This window comes from Lepidochelys olivacea (genome assembly GCF_965140295.1).
Source record: "Lepidochelys olivacea isolate rLepOli2 genome assembly, chromosome: 4".
Lineage (NCBI taxonomy): Eukaryota > Metazoa > Chordata > Testudines > Cheloniidae > Lepidochelys > Lepidochelys olivacea.
In genome coordinates, this window is record NC_140414.1 from 15549068 (window position 1) to 15571350 (window position 22283).

The 22283-nt window shown below is 42.1% G+C and overlaps 1 protein-coding gene across 5 annotated transcripts in view; it reads right to left on the bottom strand.

Moving 5' to 3' along the window:
- Positions 1–614: 614 nt before the first annotated feature.
- SLC20A2 (solute carrier family 20 member 2) overlaps positions 615–22283 on the bottom strand; it is a 71605-nt gene continuing 49936 nt past the window's right edge. For all 5 annotated transcript variants that reach the window (XM_084625907.1, XM_084625906.1, XM_084625910.1 and 2 more), the window contains 3 exons: positions 10671–10856; positions 9956–10040; positions 615–2565 (listed from right to left, as the gene is read on the bottom strand). In XM_084625907.1, the coding sequence (XP_084482033.1) occupies positions 2401–2565; positions 9956–10040; positions 10671–10856 (436 nt within the window). In that variant the 3' untranslated portion in view covers positions 615–2400. The remainder of the gene's footprint in view (positions 2566–9955; positions 10041–10670; positions 10857–22283) is intronic.

The following is a 22283-nucleotide window of genomic DNA, read 5'->3' on the forward strand; positions in this document are numbered from 1 at the left end:
TTCACAGTATAGTCAGGGGACATGAAGCCTGGAAATACCCAGGGCAGAAGGGATTGAGATGCGGGTCTCCGTTCAAGAGCCCAGTGACCCTGAAGCCCAGAGTGGGTGCCCTTGCTAGACCACAGAGCGAGATTACAGGGGCAGTGCTCTTGAAGCATGAAACCATCATGATGGAAACGTTTGTGGCTTCCGCTGAAGGGGAGTTTCCCTAGAGCGCCCTGTTTGAACCAGACAGCAGGGCAGGAGTTGCTGAATACATGGCAGTACCGAGGGGACACCTTAATATGCATCCACCCATGACGCTTGCGACAGGAGCCCTCACTGGACCAGACTGTGGTGATTCAAGAGAGAGGTGGGTGTGTGCTGGGATTGCCAGACCAACAGAAATCATGGAAGGGGCTGTTTGCTGTACACAGAGCTTTTATTTGAGCTACTACTATGTGATTGTCCAAATCTATCCAAGGACTCAAGTGGACAAAAACCAACCAGGATCTGAACAAATACAAAGTGTAAGTTCTAGCTGCCCACAGTAAGAAATCTTTAGCACTTGTGCCCTTTCCAGTCATGTCTGACGCAGATGAGTAATGTTCAAAAAATTCACAAGGCAAACAAACTAGGGGCTATTTATCTTTTTATTATAAATTTAGTATGAATGACCAATGGAAAAAGTCATAACAGAGTACCAAGAATGTTTGTCTATCAAAATTTTAGCAGCATTTAAACAGTACTAGGTTCCCATCTCCATCCAAACACTGTCTTCCACCCCCAGAACAGTAACCTCAGCCTGAATGGCATCAAGCCTTCTAGGCTGAGATTTAAGCCACGCTTGTTCCATGTAATCCTCTGCACTGCTGTGACAATCTCAACCTTAACATGGGTATCCACAGACTCTGTTAGTCTCAGGCCGGACTCTCATCCCCGCACAGCTCATGTCTACACCACAATCTGCAGTGTGATTGCAGAGTGGCTAAAAACAGCAGGGTAGGCGAGGAATGCAAGTTTGTACCCAGCCTGCACCGAGGCCTATGCCACCATATCTGTCCTGCTACTTTCAGCCATGCTGGTTCAGGCATGTCTGTCTGTGCTGCAGTCCCACCTCAGACTGCCGTGCAGGCCTGCTCTTAGTCACAATGAGCAGCATCTTATTCCACTGAAGAACACAGGGCTACGTGTGGAGGAGGGTGCTACCCAACATGCAAACCTGGCCCTAGAGTGTTTGTTAGTAACCATAACACAGGCTGATCCGATAGCCTCAATTACACAACTGTACTCCTGAAAGCAATTCATTCATGGGGCAGGGCCCATTATTATTCATTACTTTCTAATCCCCAAGTGCCAGGCACACTTATTACCTACCTACCTTCCTCAATTTCTATGCGTGACTTTAGAGTACTGGCCATGTAATCACCCACCCATTTCTCTGATATTCTGCGGTGGAGAACTACTGGGGAAGGAGAAGATATTTAAGGCTTGATCTTGCTCCTGTTCAGGTTGATGGCAGGACTGAGTTCAGATTTGATAGGGGTGAGGGAAGATGGAAGATGAATATTTAGTGTATTTCAGATTCAAAACATAATTTAGTTAGTTGACTAATCACATGAACAGTAGTGTTAAGCATACAGAATAACGAGAACAAGCATAACTGTAAAATACTTTTTTGCTAGTTACAATCAAACATGAACAGTACTATCCCAGCTTTGCTGGTGATAGCTTAGTGAAAACAATCTTTAATTAGAAGTGAGAACAAACAGGTACACACACAGGTTGACAACAACATAACTCTAGCAAGCTATTTCCCTGCTTCTTTGGTACTTTCTAAACTTTCTTATCCAAAATATATAAGGGAAATGCACCATTAAAAAGTTACTGTTTGTAAGTATTTACAAAAGCAGTTGCCATATAGTATTGTACACAAAGATCAATCTGATATCAACAAAGTTATCTTACGAAAAGCACTTATGCACATGTTTTGTTCCAGTATCTTTTAACTTTAAAAAAATTCATGTTATGCAATCCTGTACCTCGCTTTATCTTATATCAAATAGACAAGAAACATTTCCCAATCCATACTCTTCTTTAAAAGATTAAAAAAATCACCACTGAAATGTTACATTATGTACAAACTTTACTAAATATTAAATTCTAGGCAATATTTTCACCCCACTTATATTATAACTTAGGTACTATTCCCTACTATATGCATATATTTCTTTAATATATAAGAACGGCACCACATTATATCACCATGTCACCAATATGACACATTGTTATATACAGTAGATAAGAAGTTAGATATGGAAGATGAATCCTTGCCGACTAGCATTTCCGTTGGACAGGTTAGCAAAGGCTTTTCTCCTCCCTCTCCTCCCCCCATGGGTGTTTCGTGCAGGAAGTGGCAATTCAGACATAGGGCAGAATCCCATACATCAAGATCGCCATGACTCCAGCACTGAACAAGCCAGCGACAGGAACTGTCACAAACCAGGCCAGAAAGATGTTGCGGAACAGACGCCAGTCAACAGCCTTCTTTGAACGTATCCAGCCGACTGCCACCACTGAACCAACCTTAGGAGTTTGAGAAGAGGGTTAAGGAGATACAAGGTTAACATCAAAAAGCCTCTAAGAGACTTCTATGATCAACCCAATGCCAATCAGCTGATACCCAGCAATGTAAGTAGCCAAGATCTTAAAATAATGCAGACTTCAGTGAAGACTGATGCTTTGTTAAAGGAAGGCTGGAATTTAACACTTGCAGGTTGCTGGGGTTAAAAAAAAATGAAGGAAAAACTCTCCCAGCAGCTGACTCTTAAATGTCTTTCATAGTATATGCATCAACTTGAAGCCAGCTTAATTAGATTCCGGTATCTCAGTCAAATGGCAATTAACTCTACTCGTATAAATGCAATTCTATGTGCCTCTGCCTTTTTAGGCCCCAATCCTGCAATGACCTCTATTTAGGCAGAGCACTGCACCCACCTAGAGCCTGTTGACTTCCATAGGCCCTGCATGGGCAAAGGGATCTTACTGTGTAGGGCTCGTTGCAGAACTGAGGCCTTAGACCGAGAGCTCTTTGGTGCAAGGACTGAGTTGTCCTTGGTGTTTGCCAAACATCTTGCACATTTTGGGTGCTACTGAAATCTAAAAAATAAAAACCTATGCAGTCTGCCAAGTATGTTTTCTAGTGTAAAACCTGGGCTCCTGTGCCAATCACTAATCACAGCAACTCTCCTTGTATCAAATGTTCATAGCCCTTCCTACAAATGACTAGACCAGCCTCATGATGTGGAGAATTCAATCAGTGTGGACGTCAAGGCAAGAGGGTGTTAACAGAGAAATACCCTTTGAGGAATAGTTAACAGAAGGGTTTGGCAGATCAACTTCTATGTACGTACTACTGTACGGGAGATAGTTTTTTAAGTATTGTAGCAATGGTGGCTTACTTCAGCGAAGTATAACACCACCTATGGGCAGCAACGGACTAGAGGAATGTTTTATTCATCTCAGGAAATATTGCCCAGAGGATTACGGCAGGATTACAAATTAATAACTGGGACATAGAGTTCCTCTGGCCCGAGAAGTAATGCAATTAATGATGTGGCCACTTGAGGACATAAAACATTTATTAGTAGCGGCACGACTCTTATTAGCTGGGAACTGAAAACAGAAAAAGCTTCTCTGTTAGGAAGTGACTTGTGGGGATCTAGCAGTAACTGGTACATTACTGCATCAGAATAAGACTCAGCAAGGGAGACGGTTAAAATCTAACTTCCTTTCACTACATTTTCAGATCAGGAAATTCACCAGCTACAAGTCCACTTTTTTGAGTATGAAATAAATCGTTTGAGATTGAAGTTTCTTGGGGGTGGGAGGAACCTAACCATTTTAAAACAGTTTGTGGAAACAAGTATGCCCGGGAAGTTTTTCTAAATTGTATTTTCTTTCAACTCCTGAAGCAGCATCTTGGGCCTCCTCAGCTGGTATAAAATCTGTGTAACTCCATAGAAGCCAATGTTAAAATAGCAAGAAATCCTTCCAACATGGAAGAAACAAAAATTCCACAGACTGAATTTAATGGTGTTCTTCAACAATTAAAGGGAAAAGTGAGGCTAGCAGGGGAAGAATTGCTGACAGATCTATCAAACGGGGGCATAATTGCCTGAGGAAAGCGCTGAAAGCCCCATTTGTTAGGGCATTTAAAACTAGACACTATAATATGGACAAACGTGCTGTGTCAGAGAGCAGAGCTAGAAGAACTTGCAGCTCTTCTGTCTCTGGCTGCTTGGAGTCTATGGTCATGAAAGCTGCTGGTCAGCTATGTCCAGCACCATGGTATAGGATTAACTGTCTTGCCATATGGGTGAAAGCCTAAAGAATGGATATGAGCTAGGCTAACAGAAGAGCTTGTGGGCATGCTACCATATTGTGGCTGAGCATCCTTCCTAAAGGAAGGCCCCAATCCCAGTCGCACTGTTATCAACAGGAATCTTTCCACTGAGCGCAAAGCGGAGCTGGATTTGGTCCTAAATGGCATCTTTGCCTGGACTAGACTGAACCACATTAATTTTTTAAAATAAAAACTTCCTTGCATTTAAAGAGGTTTAGTGACATTGGGCAGAGCAAGGTGTTTTAGGAGAGGGTGAAGAGAGACACTTTCCCTGTGGGAATAAATTAAGAGAAGATTTCACCTAATAAGGTCATGAGGGTATAAAAATCTGTTCAAAGAGAAATTTATTAGCTATGTAACATTTAATCTGAATAAACCCATCAGTCACTGATACACTAGTCTGGGGCTGGCAAGTATTGTAGATGGCCCCAGATGGTTTGCAGTTGTCTAGAGGTGGAGCGGCAACCAGCCTAAATAAAGAAAAACACAACAACAGCAGATTTCTGAATAGCCCCTTGGTCCAAAGAAAACTGTGTCTAGAAAGGATTGTGATGATACATTTAGGGCTTCTTTTTGGGGGGGTTATTTATAGCAATTTTTGAGTTTTATGTAGATGTTTGCTTGCATGGGAAGGACAGGCAAGGAAAAAAGAGAGGAGTTGTTGCCTTGTAAATCAGAGATGTGTACACGTGCACTGAGGATGAGATGGATATAGGAGACAGACTTGTTGAAAGTCTCTGGATAAGGATAAAAGGGGTAAAAAACAAGGCTGATGTCATGGTAAGGATCCACTACAGATCAGCTAACCAGGAACAAAAGGTGCATAAGACTTTTTTTAAACAACTAACAAAATCATCCAACGCACAGGACTTGGTGGTGATGAGGGACTTCAACTACCCAGACATCAGTTAGGAAAATAACGCAGCAGAGCACAGATTATCCAACAAGTTCTTGGAATGTATTGGAGACATTTTTTTATTTCAGAAGGTGAAGAAAGCAACTAGGGGAGAGGCTGTTCTAGATGTGATTTTGGCAAATAGGGAGGAACTGGTTGAGAATTTGAAAGTGGATGGCAGTTTGGCTGCAAGTGATCGTGAAATGATAGAATTCATGATTCTAAGGAATGATAGGAGAGAAAACAGCACGATAAAGATAATGGATTTCAAGAAGGCAGACTTTAGCAAACTCAGGGAATTGGTAGGTAAGATCCCATGGGAAGCAAGTCTAAGGGGAAAAACAGTTCAAGAGAATTGGCAGTTTTTCAAAGAGACATTATTAAGGGCACAACCGCAAACTATTCCACTGTGTGGGAAAGATAGGAAATATGGTTAGAGACCTCCCTGGCTTAACCAGGAGATCTTTAATGATCTGAAACTCAAAAAAGAACCCTAAAAAAGTGGAAACTAGGTCAAATTACAAAGGATGAATATAAAAAATCTCCAGCACAATCATGTAGGGACAAAATGAAATTAAACTAGCTAGAGACATAAAGGGTAACAAGAAAACATTCAACATATACAAGCAAGAGGAAGACCAAGGACAGGGTAGGCCCATTACTCAGTGATGGGGGAAAGACAATAACGAAAATGTGGAAATGGCAGAAGTGCTAAATGACTATTTTATTTGTTTTCACCAAAACGTTTAGTAGTGATTGGACATTTAAGATAGTGAATACCAGTGATAATGAGGTAGGATCTGAGGTTAGAGAGAAAAAACAAGTTAAAAATTACTTAGACAAGTTAGATGTCTTCAGGTCAGCAGGCCAGATGAAATACATCCTAGGATACTCAAGGAGCTGACTGAGGAGATATCTGAGCCTTTAGCGATTATCTTTGAAAACTCATGGAAGGCGGGAGAGATTCCAGAGGACTGGAAGAAGGCAAATAATGCCAAGCTATAAAAAGGGGAATAAGGATAACCCGGGAGATTATAAACCAGTCATCTTAACTTCAGTACCCAGAAATATAATGGAGCAAATAACCACACACATCAATTTGCAAACACCTAGAAAGTAACAAGGTGATAAGTAAAAGTCAGCATGGATTTCTCAAGAACAAATCATGTCAAACCAACCTGATAGCTTTCTTTGGCAGGGTAACAAGCCTTGTGGATGGGGGGAAGGAGTAGATGTGGTATATCTTGACATTAGTAAGGCTTTTGATATTGTCTCTCATGACTGTCTCATAAACAAACCAGGGAAATACAACCTAGATGGAGCTACTACAAGGTGGGTGCATAACTGGTTGGGAATCCATTCCCAGAGAGTAGTTATCAGTGATTCATAGTCAAGCTGGAAGAGCATATCAAATGGGGTCCTATAGGGATCAGTCCTGGGTCTGGGTCTGTTCAATATCTTTGTAAATAATGGCATAGTGAGTACACTTATAAAGTTTGGGACGATACTAAATTGGGAGAGGATAGCAAGTGTTTTGAAGGACAGCATTAAAATTCAAAATGATCTGGACAAACTGCAGAAATGGTCTGAAGTTAACAGGATGAAATTCAATAAAGACAAATGTAAAGTATTCCACTTAGGTAGGAACAATCAATTGCACCCATACAAAATGGGAAATGACTGCCTAGGAAGGAGTACTGTGGAAAGGGATTTGTGGGTTATAATGGACTACAAGCTAACTATGAGTCAAGAGTATATCACTGTTGCAAAAAAAGCGAACATCATTCTGGAATGTATTAGCAGGAGTGTTGTAAGCAAGACACAGGAAGTAAATTTTCTGCTCTATTCTGCACTGATAAGGCCTTAGCTGGAGTATTGTGTCCTGTTCTGGGAGCCACATTTCAGGAAAGATTTGGACAAACTGGAGGAAGTCCAGAGGAGAACAACAAAAATGATTTAAAGGTCTAGAAAACATGACCTATGAGGGACGATTGAAAAAACTGGTTTGTTTAGTACTGAGAAGAGAAGACCGAGAGGGGACATGATGACACTTAAGTACATAAAAGGTTGTTACAAGGAGGAGGGAGAAAAATTGTTCTCTTTAACCTCTGAGGATAGGACAAGAAGCAACGGGCTGAAATTGCAGCAAGGGAGGTTTAGGTTGGACATGAGGAAAAACTTCCTAACTGTCAGGATAGTTAAGCACTGGAATAAATTGCCTAGGGAGACTGTGGAATCTCCGTCATTGGAGGTTTTTAAGACCAGGTTAGACAAACATCTGCCAGGAATGGTCTAGTTATTACTTAGTCCTGCCTTGAGTGCACAGGACTGGACTAGTTGATCTACTGAATTCCCTTCCAGTCCTACACTTCTGGGTCTTTCAAGGTTCAAAAATCAGGATCTTTCAAGGCGCTTTGTAAATATTGTAATGAGCAGTATTTGTAAAGTTCCCTAGTACACTTTAATGCAGAACTCTCTCAAACAGCACTCTGTTAAAGCACTCCAGTGAACCTTTGGTGCGCACCAGCAGCGTCTACATGGACGAATTAATGTGCAACATATTAGTGCACTTTAGAAATCACTCCACCACAGTCCACGTTACTGCCCTGTGTAAACAAGCCCTTAGATACAAGTAAACATGTCTGGCGTTTATTGGATAAAAAACAGGTGTTTTGTCTGGTTTTGATATTGGGGTGTTTTATCAGTTAAAGCTTACAATCAGAACCCCTATGTATATTATACATTTTACACAATTTTTGTATCCGCTTGTATTTCCAATCTATTGTGTAAGACTGACATTTGATACAGTAACCTGGTTTAGTGTGTAAGCAAGATGGAACTTTGAGTTTTTTCTTGGAATTTAAAAAGATATCAGCAATGATGGCATTGGTAAAACCAGCTCTAAACATTATGAAAGTTTAGTTTATTAATCATGATTTGATGGATTAAAGATTAGGAAAGCAGTTAAAACTTCAAAAGAGAAAAACTAAAATGATTTGTGGACATTCGATGACAGCTACCTTCAGATTGGTTTCAAACCCGTGCAGTTTGCCTTCATATGCTCTGCTTAACTACAGATGTATAGAACAAGTAGTTCTGCATTCAACAGTGGTGCCTGCTAAAATACACACTTCTGTACAGAGGATGTTTATAACACCCATTTGCCATTGCTATTTCAGTGCTGGACAAGCTAATCAAATCTGCCTGTCACGTTCAGCATAAGCTATTCAGAAGCCCCTGTGTGTTAAATCGTAGGCTTCATGGATTAGAATAAATACAGGCTAACTGCTAAAAGCCTAGTTCGAGTAACTTTCTGGCATGTGAACCAATGGCCAAAACCAAAAGTTCCAGGGTCTGCTGCTACAATTGGCTCCTTGTAGATGGAACCGGCTTGGCTCACAAATGTTATACCTTGGAACAGCTGAAAGGTACCGAACGTTTAGGGGTTAGTGACTAAAGCCACAGGGACTCTGTGCCTTCCTGGATCTCTCCACAGGGACAGGGGTCTGGCCGTTGCAAAACTACGGATTTTTTCCTTTTAAATTTCGGAGCTTCTCACGGAATAGGAATGTTGCATTCCTACTCGCCATAGTTAGCAATTTAAGCTTTTGTCTAAACATTACATGTTGCGCGTACACTGTATGAGAGTTTCCTCATGCTTTATTGAGGGTGCTCAACATAAGACCACTAAACATATGTTAACTTGACTACCTAAGTCTACAATAAGGTGTAAATGTAACACTGTGAACAGTAAACTACACTACTACACTGGTCAGATTCACACTGCCCAAATTAACATTATGATAAGAACCTTAAACTTTCCACCCTTTTGTGCAATTGCTCAGTTCTTTTGAATGTAATCTTTTTTTTTGTTTGTTTGTTTGTGGTCATCAAAATCTATTTGGTGCATAACATAATGAAGGCAAAATGCAATGATCAGCATTGCTCATAATTTGACTGTTCTAGGTTGATATTATCACTGCAAACTCCAATACCTTGCAATGAGTGGAGCTTATTGGAATACCCACATTTGAGGCTACAAGTACCGTTAGCGCACACATTACTTCAATGCAAAATCCACTGTGAAGAAATAAAAAAAGATAGATGGAAAGGTTGTAGTATAAGGGTTACATGAAGGAAATCCCATGCCATGCACTTATCAAGACAGTGAAGTATGAACGATGGAAGGTGTCATAGCTTCTGAACACGCAGGAATGCTACAGATCTAGGCTCAAATGGCATGATCAAAGGAAAGCACATCAGCTACTTCTACTCCCAACATACCATGAAACTGTTTAATTTTGCTTGTGATCATTCTCTCTTTAGAGCTGTGGATGATATATTTGTGAAGGGTCACTTTGGGCAGAGCCTACCGAGTTCAAACCCTGTACGCTCCTATGCCCCAGTTACAACTGATTCTCAATCTGAAAATCAAAAATGTATTTTTTACAGTAAACTTTTCCAGTTCTACACTGATGAAAATATCTTTTTTTTTTTTGTTTTTGAAAGAACAGAACTTGGCCATGCCTCAAAATAAATTTGATTTTGCCTTGCAGAAGAGAACTATTTCAGCTTTTTCCTGCATTGAATCATGCCATTGTACAGCGACCTGAGCAGCAAACTTAAAGATGTACAGTCCAGACTGCCATGACTGCAGTCACATGGCAAAAGCATACCTTGCAGTGTGTAGTACTGACAGGAAGTCCAACATTGGAAGCTACCACAACTGTGAACGCCGAAGCCAACTCAATAGTGAATCCACTGCAGGAAGCATAAGAAAACACTTCACAGTCACTCTTTGTATCAGTTTGGACTGACACCATGCAGTGTGCCAATGTCTTACCAGTATCTTCTTCAATTGTTTACTTCCAACTGAATTGGTCATAGAATTACATTGGGAGAACAATGGACTACTGAATAATGGAAACAATACACACTAGTTATCTGCATTAAACTGATTGCACAGCTCACTGCTTCAGGCCGTTTTACTACTCTACAGTCCAGTGAATCATGCTTAATTAGTCATTAGGTTAGCGGCAGCAGAGGTCTAGTATGCATTAAAGCAAAAATAAGAGTCAGATTAATATTTTTTAATGTTATGAAGCACATGAGGAAAAGCTAATTTTGTCATTTCCAAATTTCATAGTTTCCCATGTTAATTAGGACAGCAGTGGAATACTTTTGTCAACTAGACCTCTACAATTCAAATTCACACCACATTAAGTTACAGGGATTTTTTTAACAAGGTAAAGGGTCAAATGGGTTACCATTAGAATCAAATCAAAAGCAAACCCAGCAGTCCACACAATTAAAAATAAAACTAGAGCAGCAATTTCTCAAACTAGATCCTATTAGAAATTCAGGCAATCAAATTAGTAATCTTGTACATACCTCGAAGGTGTGATTGGCGTGAGGTCTTTACCCATAGTCTGGATAACTCTTCTACCCCAGACCCAGAGACCTACACAGATCCCAACACCTCCATAAAACAGCAGCCAGACAGGAGTCACAGCTTCTTGCATTACACCTCCTTGTTCATATATAAGCCAGAGAGCTACCAGAGGACCAATTGCATTGCTGAGAAAATAAAATCATTACATCGGAGTTATAAAAACAGAGGCAAGTGCTTTTCAACAAGTCACATTTGTTGTACTCATTTTTCTCCAAAACTGTGTGGCATTATTCTAATCCTACCGCACGAAATAGATTAAAACTTCGTACAATGTCATTTGTAAGGACGACTGCCGTGTGTGACAAATGTGATCAAAGCCAAATTCTGGACCCCCTTGTTGCCTACATTTCACTGTTGATCACTATGGCAGAAATTGACAGAAGTTTCTATTACGCAAATAATTTTCCAGAAATGCTAGATAGTTGGTAACCTTATAGATGTCGCTCCTGGAGCAACTGTTCTTTCTGCTGCAGTGCAGGTATCAAAAGGTGCTCTATCTGGCTGGACAAATGTCTCCACAATTTTGTTAAAACAGAATTTTAAATTAAATCCATTTCACCAAAGGTGGGGGAGAGAACAGACACAGATTCATAGGCCAGAGGGAATCATTCTATCTTCTAGCCTGATTTTCTACATACCATAGGCCATAGAACAGAGGTGGGCAACTACTGCCTGTGGGCCGGATCCGGCCCCTCCGGGCTTTGGATCCGGCCCACGGGATCGCCCCCCATGGTGTCGAAGGCCCCGTGCCACTCTCAGAAGCAGCCGGCACCATGTTCCTGGGGCCCGGGGGGGAGGGGGCAAGAGGGCTCCATGCGTTGCCCTTGCCTCCAGGCACCACCCCCTGCAGCTTCCATTGGCCGGGAACGGGGAACTGCGGCCAATGGGAGGTTCAGGGGAGGTACCTGGAGGCATGGCAAGGGCAGCGCCTGGAGCCCTGTGCCCCCCGCTCCCCCAGAGGCCGTGCAGGGACGTGGTTCCGGCCACTTCCAGGAGTGTTGCGGGGCCAGGGCAGGCATGCAGGGAGCCTGCCCTGGTCCCGGTGTGCACTGCTGCCACCCCAGAGCCACTTTAGGTAAGTGGCACCGGGCCGGAGCCTGAACCCCGTCCCCCAACTCCCTGCCTGCACCTCGCACCCCTCTTGCATCCCAAGCCCCCTCAAGGATTGAACTCACAACCCTGGGTTTAGTAGGCCAATGCTCAAACCACTGAACTATCCCTCCCGCCCAGTGTTGTTCATGTCCATTCCAATATCCACCCTCCTTCTCCTTTGTCGGAGTAGCCGGCAACAAGTAACTGAGGGGGTGGCAGGTCGACCGGGCTCTATACTGAGCGCCATGAAGGCGCGACTCCAGGGGGCGCCCAGGGCGGCCCGACGGATGCTGCTATGGGAAAAATCTTCCAGCTGTCATTCAGGTGTGCACACCTGATTGGAATGGACATGAACACCACATCTCGAAGAACAGCAGTTATGAGAAGGTAACCGTTTTGGTTTTTTTTTAAATTAAATCCAATCTTTGAATGCTCAGGGACGGGCAACACTGGGGCATGGCTGGTGTGCCTCTGTACCACATTAAACTCTGGCTGCAACATCAACCTTTTGTGGCCATTTACAGCTATTACAAGGTAAAGGAGCTGTCAGGCTGCTCTGACATGACACCGTGGACCCAGCTCTGCCCAGAAGCTGTGCCAAGGTCAGAGAAGGGCACCAGGGAGCTTGTAAGCCAGCTCTGTACACACCTCTGACTTGCACTCTGAAAGTATCAGCAACACCAGTATGTGCAACATCTTCTCCTTATGCCTTAATGCTGATGAGAAGTGTTGCCCTGCAGCTAATCAAGGCAGAATGACATAAAAGGGGAGAGACCTAACTCTAAATTAAATGCTGCATCTAAACTCTCAACTCAATGCGGTTACTCTGTGGTCTTTAGGGATTCCTTTCAGTGACTTAAGAGTCAGAATTATGGAAGAATATGGTGACATTCAGGGAAAAATCTGCAGTTTCTAGCAACACATCAGAGTTCCTTGATCAGAGTTTACATCTGCTATGTTGGCTGGCTCAAATTTAACATCCGCATTATTCTGTTGATGTTTCATATTTTCTCATTAGGAAAAAAAAATGTAGGAATGTGTGAAGCCAGCCTAAAGGAACAGACATTAAATAATTTTAAATATTTCCTCACCAAATACATGTAGAGGGAACATATTTAACATTTTTATGGCTTAAGTTGATCAGAGTGAGTGTGTCATGATTCTGAGGAGAGGAAAGGAAAGACAGAGCAGCACAATAAGGACAGTGGACTTCAAAAGAGCAGACTTTAACAAACAGGGAAGTGGTAGGTAGGATCCAATGGGAAGAAAATCTAAGGGGGAAAAGGAGTTCAGGAGAGCTGGCACCGTCTCAAGGCACAACAGCAAATTATCCCAGTGTGAACGAAAGATAGGAAGAGGGCAATATGGCTCCATCAGGAGCTCTTTAGTGACCAGAAAATCACAAAGGGATCCTTCAGAAAGTGGAAGCAAGGACAAATTGCTAAGGAGGAGTATCAAAGAATAGCACAAGCATGTAGGAAGAAAATCCGAAGGGCTAAGGCAAAAAATGAGTTCCATAAAAGGCAATAAGAAGAGGTTCTATGAGTACATTAGGAGAAAGAAAAAGACAAAGGAACGTGAGGTTCTCTACTCAGCGGGGAAGGAAAGCCAATCACTGATGACATCAAGAAGTCTGTGGTGTTTAATGCCTATTTTGCTTCAGTCTTCACTAAAAAGTGAAATGGTGATGAGATACTCAATACAATTAACATTAACAACAAGGGGGAAGGAATGCAAGCCAAAATATGGAAAGAATAGGTTCAAGAATATTAAGATAAGTTGGATGTACTCAAATCAGGAGGGCCTGATGAAATTCATCCAAAAATACTTAGTCTTAAGGAACTAGCTGAAGCAATCTTGGAACTGTTAGCAATGATCTTCGAGAACTCATGGAGGACACATGAGGTCTCGGAGGACTGGAGAAGGGCAAACACAGTAGTTAACTTTCAAAGGGGAACAAGGAGGACCTGCTGAATTATAGACCAGGCAGCCTAACTTCGATACCTGGAAAGATACTAGAATAAATTATTAAACAATCGATCTGTAAGCACCTAGAGTAGAACAGGATTATAAGGAATAGCCAGCACAAATTTGTCAAGAACAAACCATACCAAACCAACCTAATTTCCTTCAACAGAGTTACTGGCCTGGTAAATAGGGGAGAAGCAGTAGACATGATAAACACTGATTTTAGGAAGACTTTTGACATAGTTCTACATGACATTCTCATAACCAAACTTTGAAAGTTTGTGCTAGATGAAATTACTTTAAGTTGCATATACAACTGGTTGAAAGACCATACTGAAATAGTAGTTATCAAGGGTTTGCTGTCAAACTGGGAGGGCATATCTAGTGGAGTTCCACAGGGATCAGTCCTGGATCCAGTACTATTCAATATTTTCATTAAATGACTTGGACAGTGGAGTGGAGAATATGCTTTCAAAATGTGCAGATAACACTAAAATGGGAGAGGCTGCATACACTTTGGAAGACAGGATTAGAATTCAAAATGACAAATTGGAGAATTGGTCTGAATTCTCCAAGATAAATGCAAAATACTTCACTTAGGAAAGAAAAATGAAATGCACAACTACAAAATGGGGAATAACTGGCTAGGTGGTAGTACTGTTGAAAAGGATCTGGGGATTATAGGGGATCACAAATTGAACATAAGTCAACAATGTGATGCAGTTGCAAAAAAGGCTAATATTCTGGGGTGTATTAACAGGAGTGTTGTATGTAACAGATGGGAGGTAATCGTCCCACTTCTTTTGGCACTGGTGAAGCCTTGGCTGGAGTTCTGTGTCCAATTCTGGGTGCCACTGTGACGGTGCTCCTCATAAGGCTTTATGGAAATATGCTTATGAATATACATGACATAACTGGAATATGTTCTACGCTACGTATGACATGTAACATATCTATGTAAAGGTCATGATCTACTGAATCTATTAATCCTATTTGCATGCATGTATCATTTTTGTATTTGAAGTTATGAATATTGGCCGTGTACTGGCTTGATTTCTAAATAACCTTAGTAGAGCATTTGGTCAGTTCCTGGAGAAAGGAATTCGCAAAGTTAAATGCCCAGTCAAGCAGCACTTAAAGAACAATGCATCTTAGAAGGCTCCAATCCACATAAGAAGTCTTCCTGGAGACAGTCCAGATGCCAGGTGGGCAATGGCTGCTGCCTGTAAAAACTATGAGTCATGCGTAGACATGTGACTGGCCCAGGTGACTCCAGAACTCCATCTTGGAGCTGGACTTTGCATAGGAGAGAGGAGCGGGTCTCCACCCACAAGAAAAAGTCTATTTAAGCCTGTGGGAGACCCCTCCATTTTGTCTTCAGCTGGCTAAGGAGATAGCCTCTTCACCCCCAAGAAGACCTGAAAGAAACTAGAACAAAACACAGTAACTACAGGGGGTGTGAGTGATTGCTGGACCTGGACTAAAAGGAGATTAGTCTGTAAAAGGAATCTTACTGGAACTGGGAGGTTTTGTCTGTATTCAATTTTATTAGACATAGACTTGCGGGTTTTATTTTATTTTGCGTGGTAATTCACTTTGTTCTGACTGTTACTACTTGGAACCACTTAAATCCTACTTTCTGTATTTAGTAAAATCATTTTTTACTTATTAATTAACCCAGATTTTGTATTAATACTTGGGGGGAGGCGGGCGGGCGCAAACAGCTGTGCATCTCTCTCTATCAGTGTTATAGAGGGCGAACAATTTATGAGTTTACCCTGTATAAACTTTATACAGGGTAAAATGGATTTATTTGGGGTTTGGACCCCATTGGGAGTTGGGCATCTGAGTGTCAAGGACAGGAACATTTCTGTAAGCAGCTTTCAATTGAGCCTACAGCTGTTAGGGGACATGGTTCAGACCTGGGTCTGGGTTTGCAGCAGGCTGGCGGGCCTGGCTCAAACCAGGCAGGACACTGAAGTCCTAAGCTGACTGGGCAGAAAAGCAGGGGCAGAAGTTGTCTTGGCACATCAGGTGGCAACTCCTAGGCGGTTTCTGTGATCCAGCCCGTCAGAGCCACATTTTAGGAAGGATGTGGGGAAACTGGAGAGGGTCCAGAGGAGAGGAACAAAAATGAGAAAAGGTTTAGAAAACCTGACCCTGTGAGGAATGGTTAAAAAACTGGGCATGTTCAGTCTTCAGAAAAGAAAATCAAGAGGGGATCAGATAACAGTCTTCAAATATGTTTAAGGCTGTTATAAAGAGGACAGTGATCAATGGTCTGCCACGTCCAATGATAGTAGGACAAGAAGTAATTGGTTTAATCTACAGCAAGAGAGATTTACATTAGATATTAGGTAAAACTTTCTAACTATGAGGGTAGTTACTGTACTGGGATCTGTACTGGGCCCAGTCCTATTTAACATGTTCATAAACTATCTGGAAAAAGGGGTAAACAGTGAGGTGGCAAAATTTGCAGATGATACAAAACTACTCAAAATAGTTACATCCCAGACAGACTGCGAAGAGCTACAAAAGGATCTCACAAAACTGGGTGACTGGGCAACAAAATAGCAGATGAAATTTAATGTTGATAAATGCCAAGTAATGCACATTGGAAAACATAATCCTAACTATACATATACAATGATGGGGTCTAAATTAGTTGTTACCATTCAAGCAAGAGATCTTGGAGTCATTGTGGATAGTTCTCAGAAATCATCCACTCAATGTGCAGCGGCAGTCAAAAAAGCGAACAGAATGTTGGGAATCATCAAGAAAGGGATAGATAATAAGACAGAAAATATCCTATTGCCTCTATATAAATCCATGATACACCCACACCTTGAATACTGCGTGCAGATGTGGTCACACCATCTCAAAAATATATATATTGGAATTGGAAAAGGTTCAGAAAAGGGCAACAAAAATTATTAGGGATATAGAACGGCTTCCTAGGAGGAGAGATTAGTAAGACTGGGACTTTTCAGCTTGCAAAAGAGGCAGCTAAGGGGGGATATGATAGAGGTCTATAAAATCATGAGTGGTATAGAGAAAGTAAATAAGGAAGCATTATTTATTCCTCATAATACAAGAACAAGGGGCCACCAAATGAAATTCATAGGTAGCAGGTTTAAAATAAACACAAGAAAGTATTTTTTCACGCAACACACTGTCAACCTCTGGAACTCCTTGCCAGAGGGTGTTGTGAAGGCCAATACTATAACGGGGTTCAAAAGGGAGCTAGATAGATTCATGAAAGATAGGTCCATCAATGGCTATCAGCCAGGATAGGCAGGAATGGGGTCCCTTGCCTGTTTGCCAGAAGCTGGAATTGGGTGACAGGGCATGGATCACTTGATGATAACGTGTCTGTTCATTCCCTTTGGGGCACCTGCCATTGGCCACTGTCAGAGGACAGGATACTGGGCTTGATGGACCTTTGGTCTGATCCAGTATGGCCATTCTTACTATGTTCTTATGTTCATATTTTTGAGAAATCAGGTCACATGCTTCATTTAAGTACCTAAAGGTAAAATGAATGCTTTTGGAAATCTGGCCCCAGTGTACAGCTAAGCTGGGGTTCTATGAATGCTGTGTCACAATGCCAAGGCTAAGACCACTAAAGAAAGCATACTAACTGCCTTACCCAAGGAAAATATACTTTACCGATTGTACAGGACTTTCCTTGATATGGTATGTTGCAATAGGACTTGCTAATTGGTACTTCTCTTACCCCAACCCAAGAAAGCACAAAAGGAAAATGACATTGTAATTATCAGTTTCTAATCACATCTAAGTGATTACAAAACGGAAGATAAATAATTTTTAAAAGTCAAATGTAATTCAATAGATTTAAAATCTAACAGGCCACTACTCTCTTTACAAACTGATAATAGTGAGTAGGATTCTGAGAATGCAGAATCCAGGGATTGACAGTTACACTTGTCCTGGGTCCAGGACTGGCTATATTTACTCCTGGCACAGTACCAAAACACACAGCTAGAGCAAGGGACAGGTTTAAGGTCTTAAACTGTACAAGGCAAGCCACCATGGCTAGGAATTAATCATTTATATTGTTTCAAAACTGGAGTCCCAGCTTTCATTGGAATAAAGTATTAATTCTACCAAAGTTACCGGGAGTGGAGAGTCCTCAGCATCTCCTAGGAAGCACTGAAGCAAAATGAGATCCTTACACTTCACTTCTCAACTCTTTTTCCCATTTACATGGGAGAAGAAAGATGTGCCCATGATTCTTTGCCACTCCATCTGGCCCTTGGCATGGGTTCATAAGTGTTGGAGTTAGTCTTTTTCTCTTCAAACTTCTTTTGACAGTCTTTCCATCATATCCTTGGGCTTTCACATCCTTTCTGGCTGTCCTCTTCCTTACATGCTCTCTTTGATGGTCTTTCTTTTCCCATTCTTACCATGTGTCCAGCCCACCTCAAACATGCACTCTCCAGCCTATCTATTGCTTAGAGTCCCAAGTTCATCTTTCCCCTAATTTCTTCCATGTACCCTCCACTTGCCTGCCATTCTCTTCACTATATTATTTTCTACTACCTGTATCTTCTTCCATCTAAAATGAGGTCCTTACTCTCACTCCATTATTTCATGAGGAATCAAGCTCTAAAATGATGGGAGAAACACTGCCATAAATGGACTTTGCGTACAGATCAGTATGAATACTTCCATCCCAAGCAAATAACTCCAAGAACTGGCCTGGAGCAGTGATTAGGAAGGAAGTTTCTTTTAGGAATGAATGACAAAAAAAATGAGACATTCCAATTGCATGGTAAATTGTATTACTTTAAAAGTGATTTTACTGTTTGACTTTAAATTGGGTAAAAGAGTCTTAGTGATTTGGAGAAAGGCCCTAGCAGCAGTAAATGGTTTAAATTAGTAAAAACTCTGAAAAATGGAGATAAAAATCTGATTTTTAGAAGCACTACACTGATTGCAGATTTAATTCATTTTAGCTAAACATAAGGTAATTTAAATTAGCAAAAATATTCTAAGATTCCCATAGGCTGACGTGCTTGAAATCTGCAGGATCTTCTAAGGAGTCATTGTGAATGCTTGAGATATGGCTAAGAATGATCAAGTCAACAGGAGCACAAAGGAAATGATTGGAGCCCTGTAGTGTAGGACTGCAAAAATGATTCTGCCGGGAAGGAAGAGTCACTTGATTGAATCACTTACAATTTTTAAACTAAGACTTCATTGTGGTGCCCACAGTTTGTAGGGCCCAATTAAAGTATTTAGGTGTTTAAGTACCAGATTTGCAGGCCCAAACAGGTAAGTAGATGTCTAAATGCACTAACCAGTACCTGCAATCTTATGGGTGCAGAAACAGATTGAGGGTACGGCCAGGCAGAAAGTCTGGCTTGAAGGATGTAGTGAAAACTGAGCAGTCCCTCCTTTTTATATTGTTACATAATACAGGAACAAAGCATCAATGAAATTAACAGCAGGTAAATTTAGAACAAGTAAATTGTTGGCTTATAGTGATCCGTAAGAGACACACCACTGACACTTAAAAGCTCTGCTAGCAATTGGCCGGAAGAAAGAAAAGACTTCATAAACTGCAGCAGCCAACATGCTTTTTTGTATTAAAATATAGTTTTAATTAAATATACTTTTCACTGGCAAACGGTATCTCTGACTTGAACAAGCCCAGTCCACAATGAAAGGGTTACCTGCTAGTATCACACAACAAACAGGCACGGCAAAATCTGCTGATCCGTGCTTAGTCCTAGAGGAGTCTGGCTGGGAAGGCTGCTGCTAAGCAGGGGCAGAGAGGAGGGGAATCTGACTGTTGTGCCAGCATCTGGCCACAGAGTCTGATAGGGAATCTTGAGGAGAGGACAATGAACAACTTGTTTCAGTAGGAACAGATACTCACCCCAGTTCCCCTCTGCCTCACACACCAGGGCACTGGAAATAGGACAACCTAATTTCATCTTGCAGCAGCAGAGACAGAGGAGATGATGTCCTAATGAGCCCTGAAAAGGGAAGACTATTATCCCCACTGGACAGATGGGCAACTGAGGTACAGGAAGACTGAGTTGCCACAGCTGACACAGGAAACCCGTTGTGGAGCAGGGAATCTGTCCCCTCCAACACGCCCAGTCCTTGTGGATGAGATGGGAGGAAAGAAAATCTCTCTCATAAATATAAGTCTGAAGGGACCATTCTGGTCGCCTAGTCTGCCCTCGTGTGTAACACATAGGCCATAGGACTTCTCTGAATCAATTCCTGTTTGAACCAGAGCATGCGTCTTTTAGAAAAATGTCCAATCTCATCTGAGGAAATAAGATAATAAGGGACACACTCTTCCCGCCCCACCCCAATGCACACACAGGCGTGATCCCGTAATCTGACTCTATGCAGAACACAGGCCCTAGATTTCATCCAGGAATTCCTGCAGCAAGCCCAGTAATTTGTGGTGAAACTAGAGTATCTCTTTTAGAGACCCCCAAGGGATGGAGAATCCATCACATCCCTGGGGACCTTATCCATAGCCTACTGAATTCAGAGGAAGTCTTTCTATTAATTTCAGTGAGCTTTGGACCAAGCCCTGGTGAGCTGTGCGCCATGCCTCTGATGGTGCCAGAGGATTAGGAAGGTGTCCAATTTGCCAGTGGGTTATTAGATCACTGGGTCCCCCACCAGAAATCAGCTACAGGCAGGGGAACCCCTTTGTGTGGAGAGACAGTACTGAGAGGCTTCTTGGGGACATCCATCAGTTCAGATTTCTGAATGCCTAGCTGGATCCCAGATCTCTGCAAGTGCTCCCATCATCGATGGTTAGGTATTTTTAAAATATCACAATATTATATCGCACACAATATCACAGTATTGCGCTCCTGATCATTAAAATCCACAGCTCTCCGGAAGATGCATACAGCCCTCTCTGGTGGCCAGTAGGGCCTCAGCCCTTCCAACTTGTCTGAGGCCAGTTCTCCAAACAACTGTGGCAACTCTGCATGCAGTCACACTCCTGGGCCACATCTTTTTTCCATACTGCCCTTTTCATTCTTGTGTTGACCTCTGAGTGGTCCCGTGTGCTCCCCTTGTGCCTGAGTGCTGAGCCAGTGAAACCTGTACATGCCAAACAATTAATTAAGTTTAACAACATTTTTTCCAGAGCTTCTGTTCTAAAGCATTTATCTGGGATTTAAAATTCTTTAGCTTTTATTCAGCACACACGTACCACATTGTCACATGGCTCCTGGATTGGCTCACAGTTAGTCCCAGGCCCTGGAACAGATCCAGTGTCGTTGCCACAGCACATTTAAGCTTACAGCAGGGAGGTGGCCTGAACAAAACCACCAGCCAAATAAGGTATTATCATCCCTCTCTGCTTCTTTTAATGGGCAGCCACTATTGCTACTATCCCTGTTGATGTCAGCCCAAAGAGGAGCCCAGAGTGCTGCAAATGCCGAAACCTGAGGCAAAAATCAGAGCTATTTACGGTGTTGGTATGATATTCGCATGTGGAAATATGCATCATGAAGGACTGTCAAGGCCAGATTTCCTGGCTCAGCTATCATGGTCGGTGAGTCCATTCTAACTTGGCTTGGGAGGCAATAAACCGATTTAACCTCTTCAAGGCCTGAATCAAAAGTCTCCCCTAGTCTCTTCTGTATCACGGAATGCATGGAACATATCCATATTATTATTTACTGTGCACCAGAAGTCCAATCAACTATGTACAAAGCATGGGAGAACACTGACCTGCAGGGAGTTTACAATACAATTCACATTAGACATCAGTTGTTACAGTCTATATGTAATTATCAATCAGACTGTACATCACTACAATGCACTTAAATAAAATATAAAATAGAGTGAACATCAAACTTCATACAGCTGATAATTTATAACTTTTCCCCTCTTCTTCCCCTTTATCCTCTACCACACTTGAGGGGTCTGTAGGAAAGGGCCTGGTAGAAGAGACTTGGCAAACAATGGGCGGGTGTTCCAGTATAGGGGGAGTCTTGGGGACGGAGGACAAGACAGGAGTGAGAAACCCAGAAAGGGAGCAGGAGGAGATGAACTGTGCAGAGCCTTGAAGATGTGGATAAAGAGATCAACTTACAACAGAAGGAAAGGGAAGTTAGCTAAGAGGATTCAAAGGGAGAGAGTGAAAGAGAAGCTTTGCAGCTGTATTTGTAAAGGACTGAAAACAGGTAAGTCGAGAAGCTGAAGACAAAAGAAAAAAGGCTGCAGAAGTCAGAATGTGAGAGAGGGCCTAGCCCAGGGTTTGGGTGGTAGCAATAGGCAGATTTTAGAAATGTTGTATAGGCGATAACCTCGAAAAGGCATCAGATGACACAGGGACTACAGTCTCTTAAATGATTTATTTTCTCCAAATCTCTGGATTGCTATGGAGGCCATCTTGAAAAATGAGAGTCCACTACCTTGCTAGAGTGGAGTTTCCCGACCTCTGTGGGGCTGACTTGCAAGCCTGAAGGGATGTGGCTTCA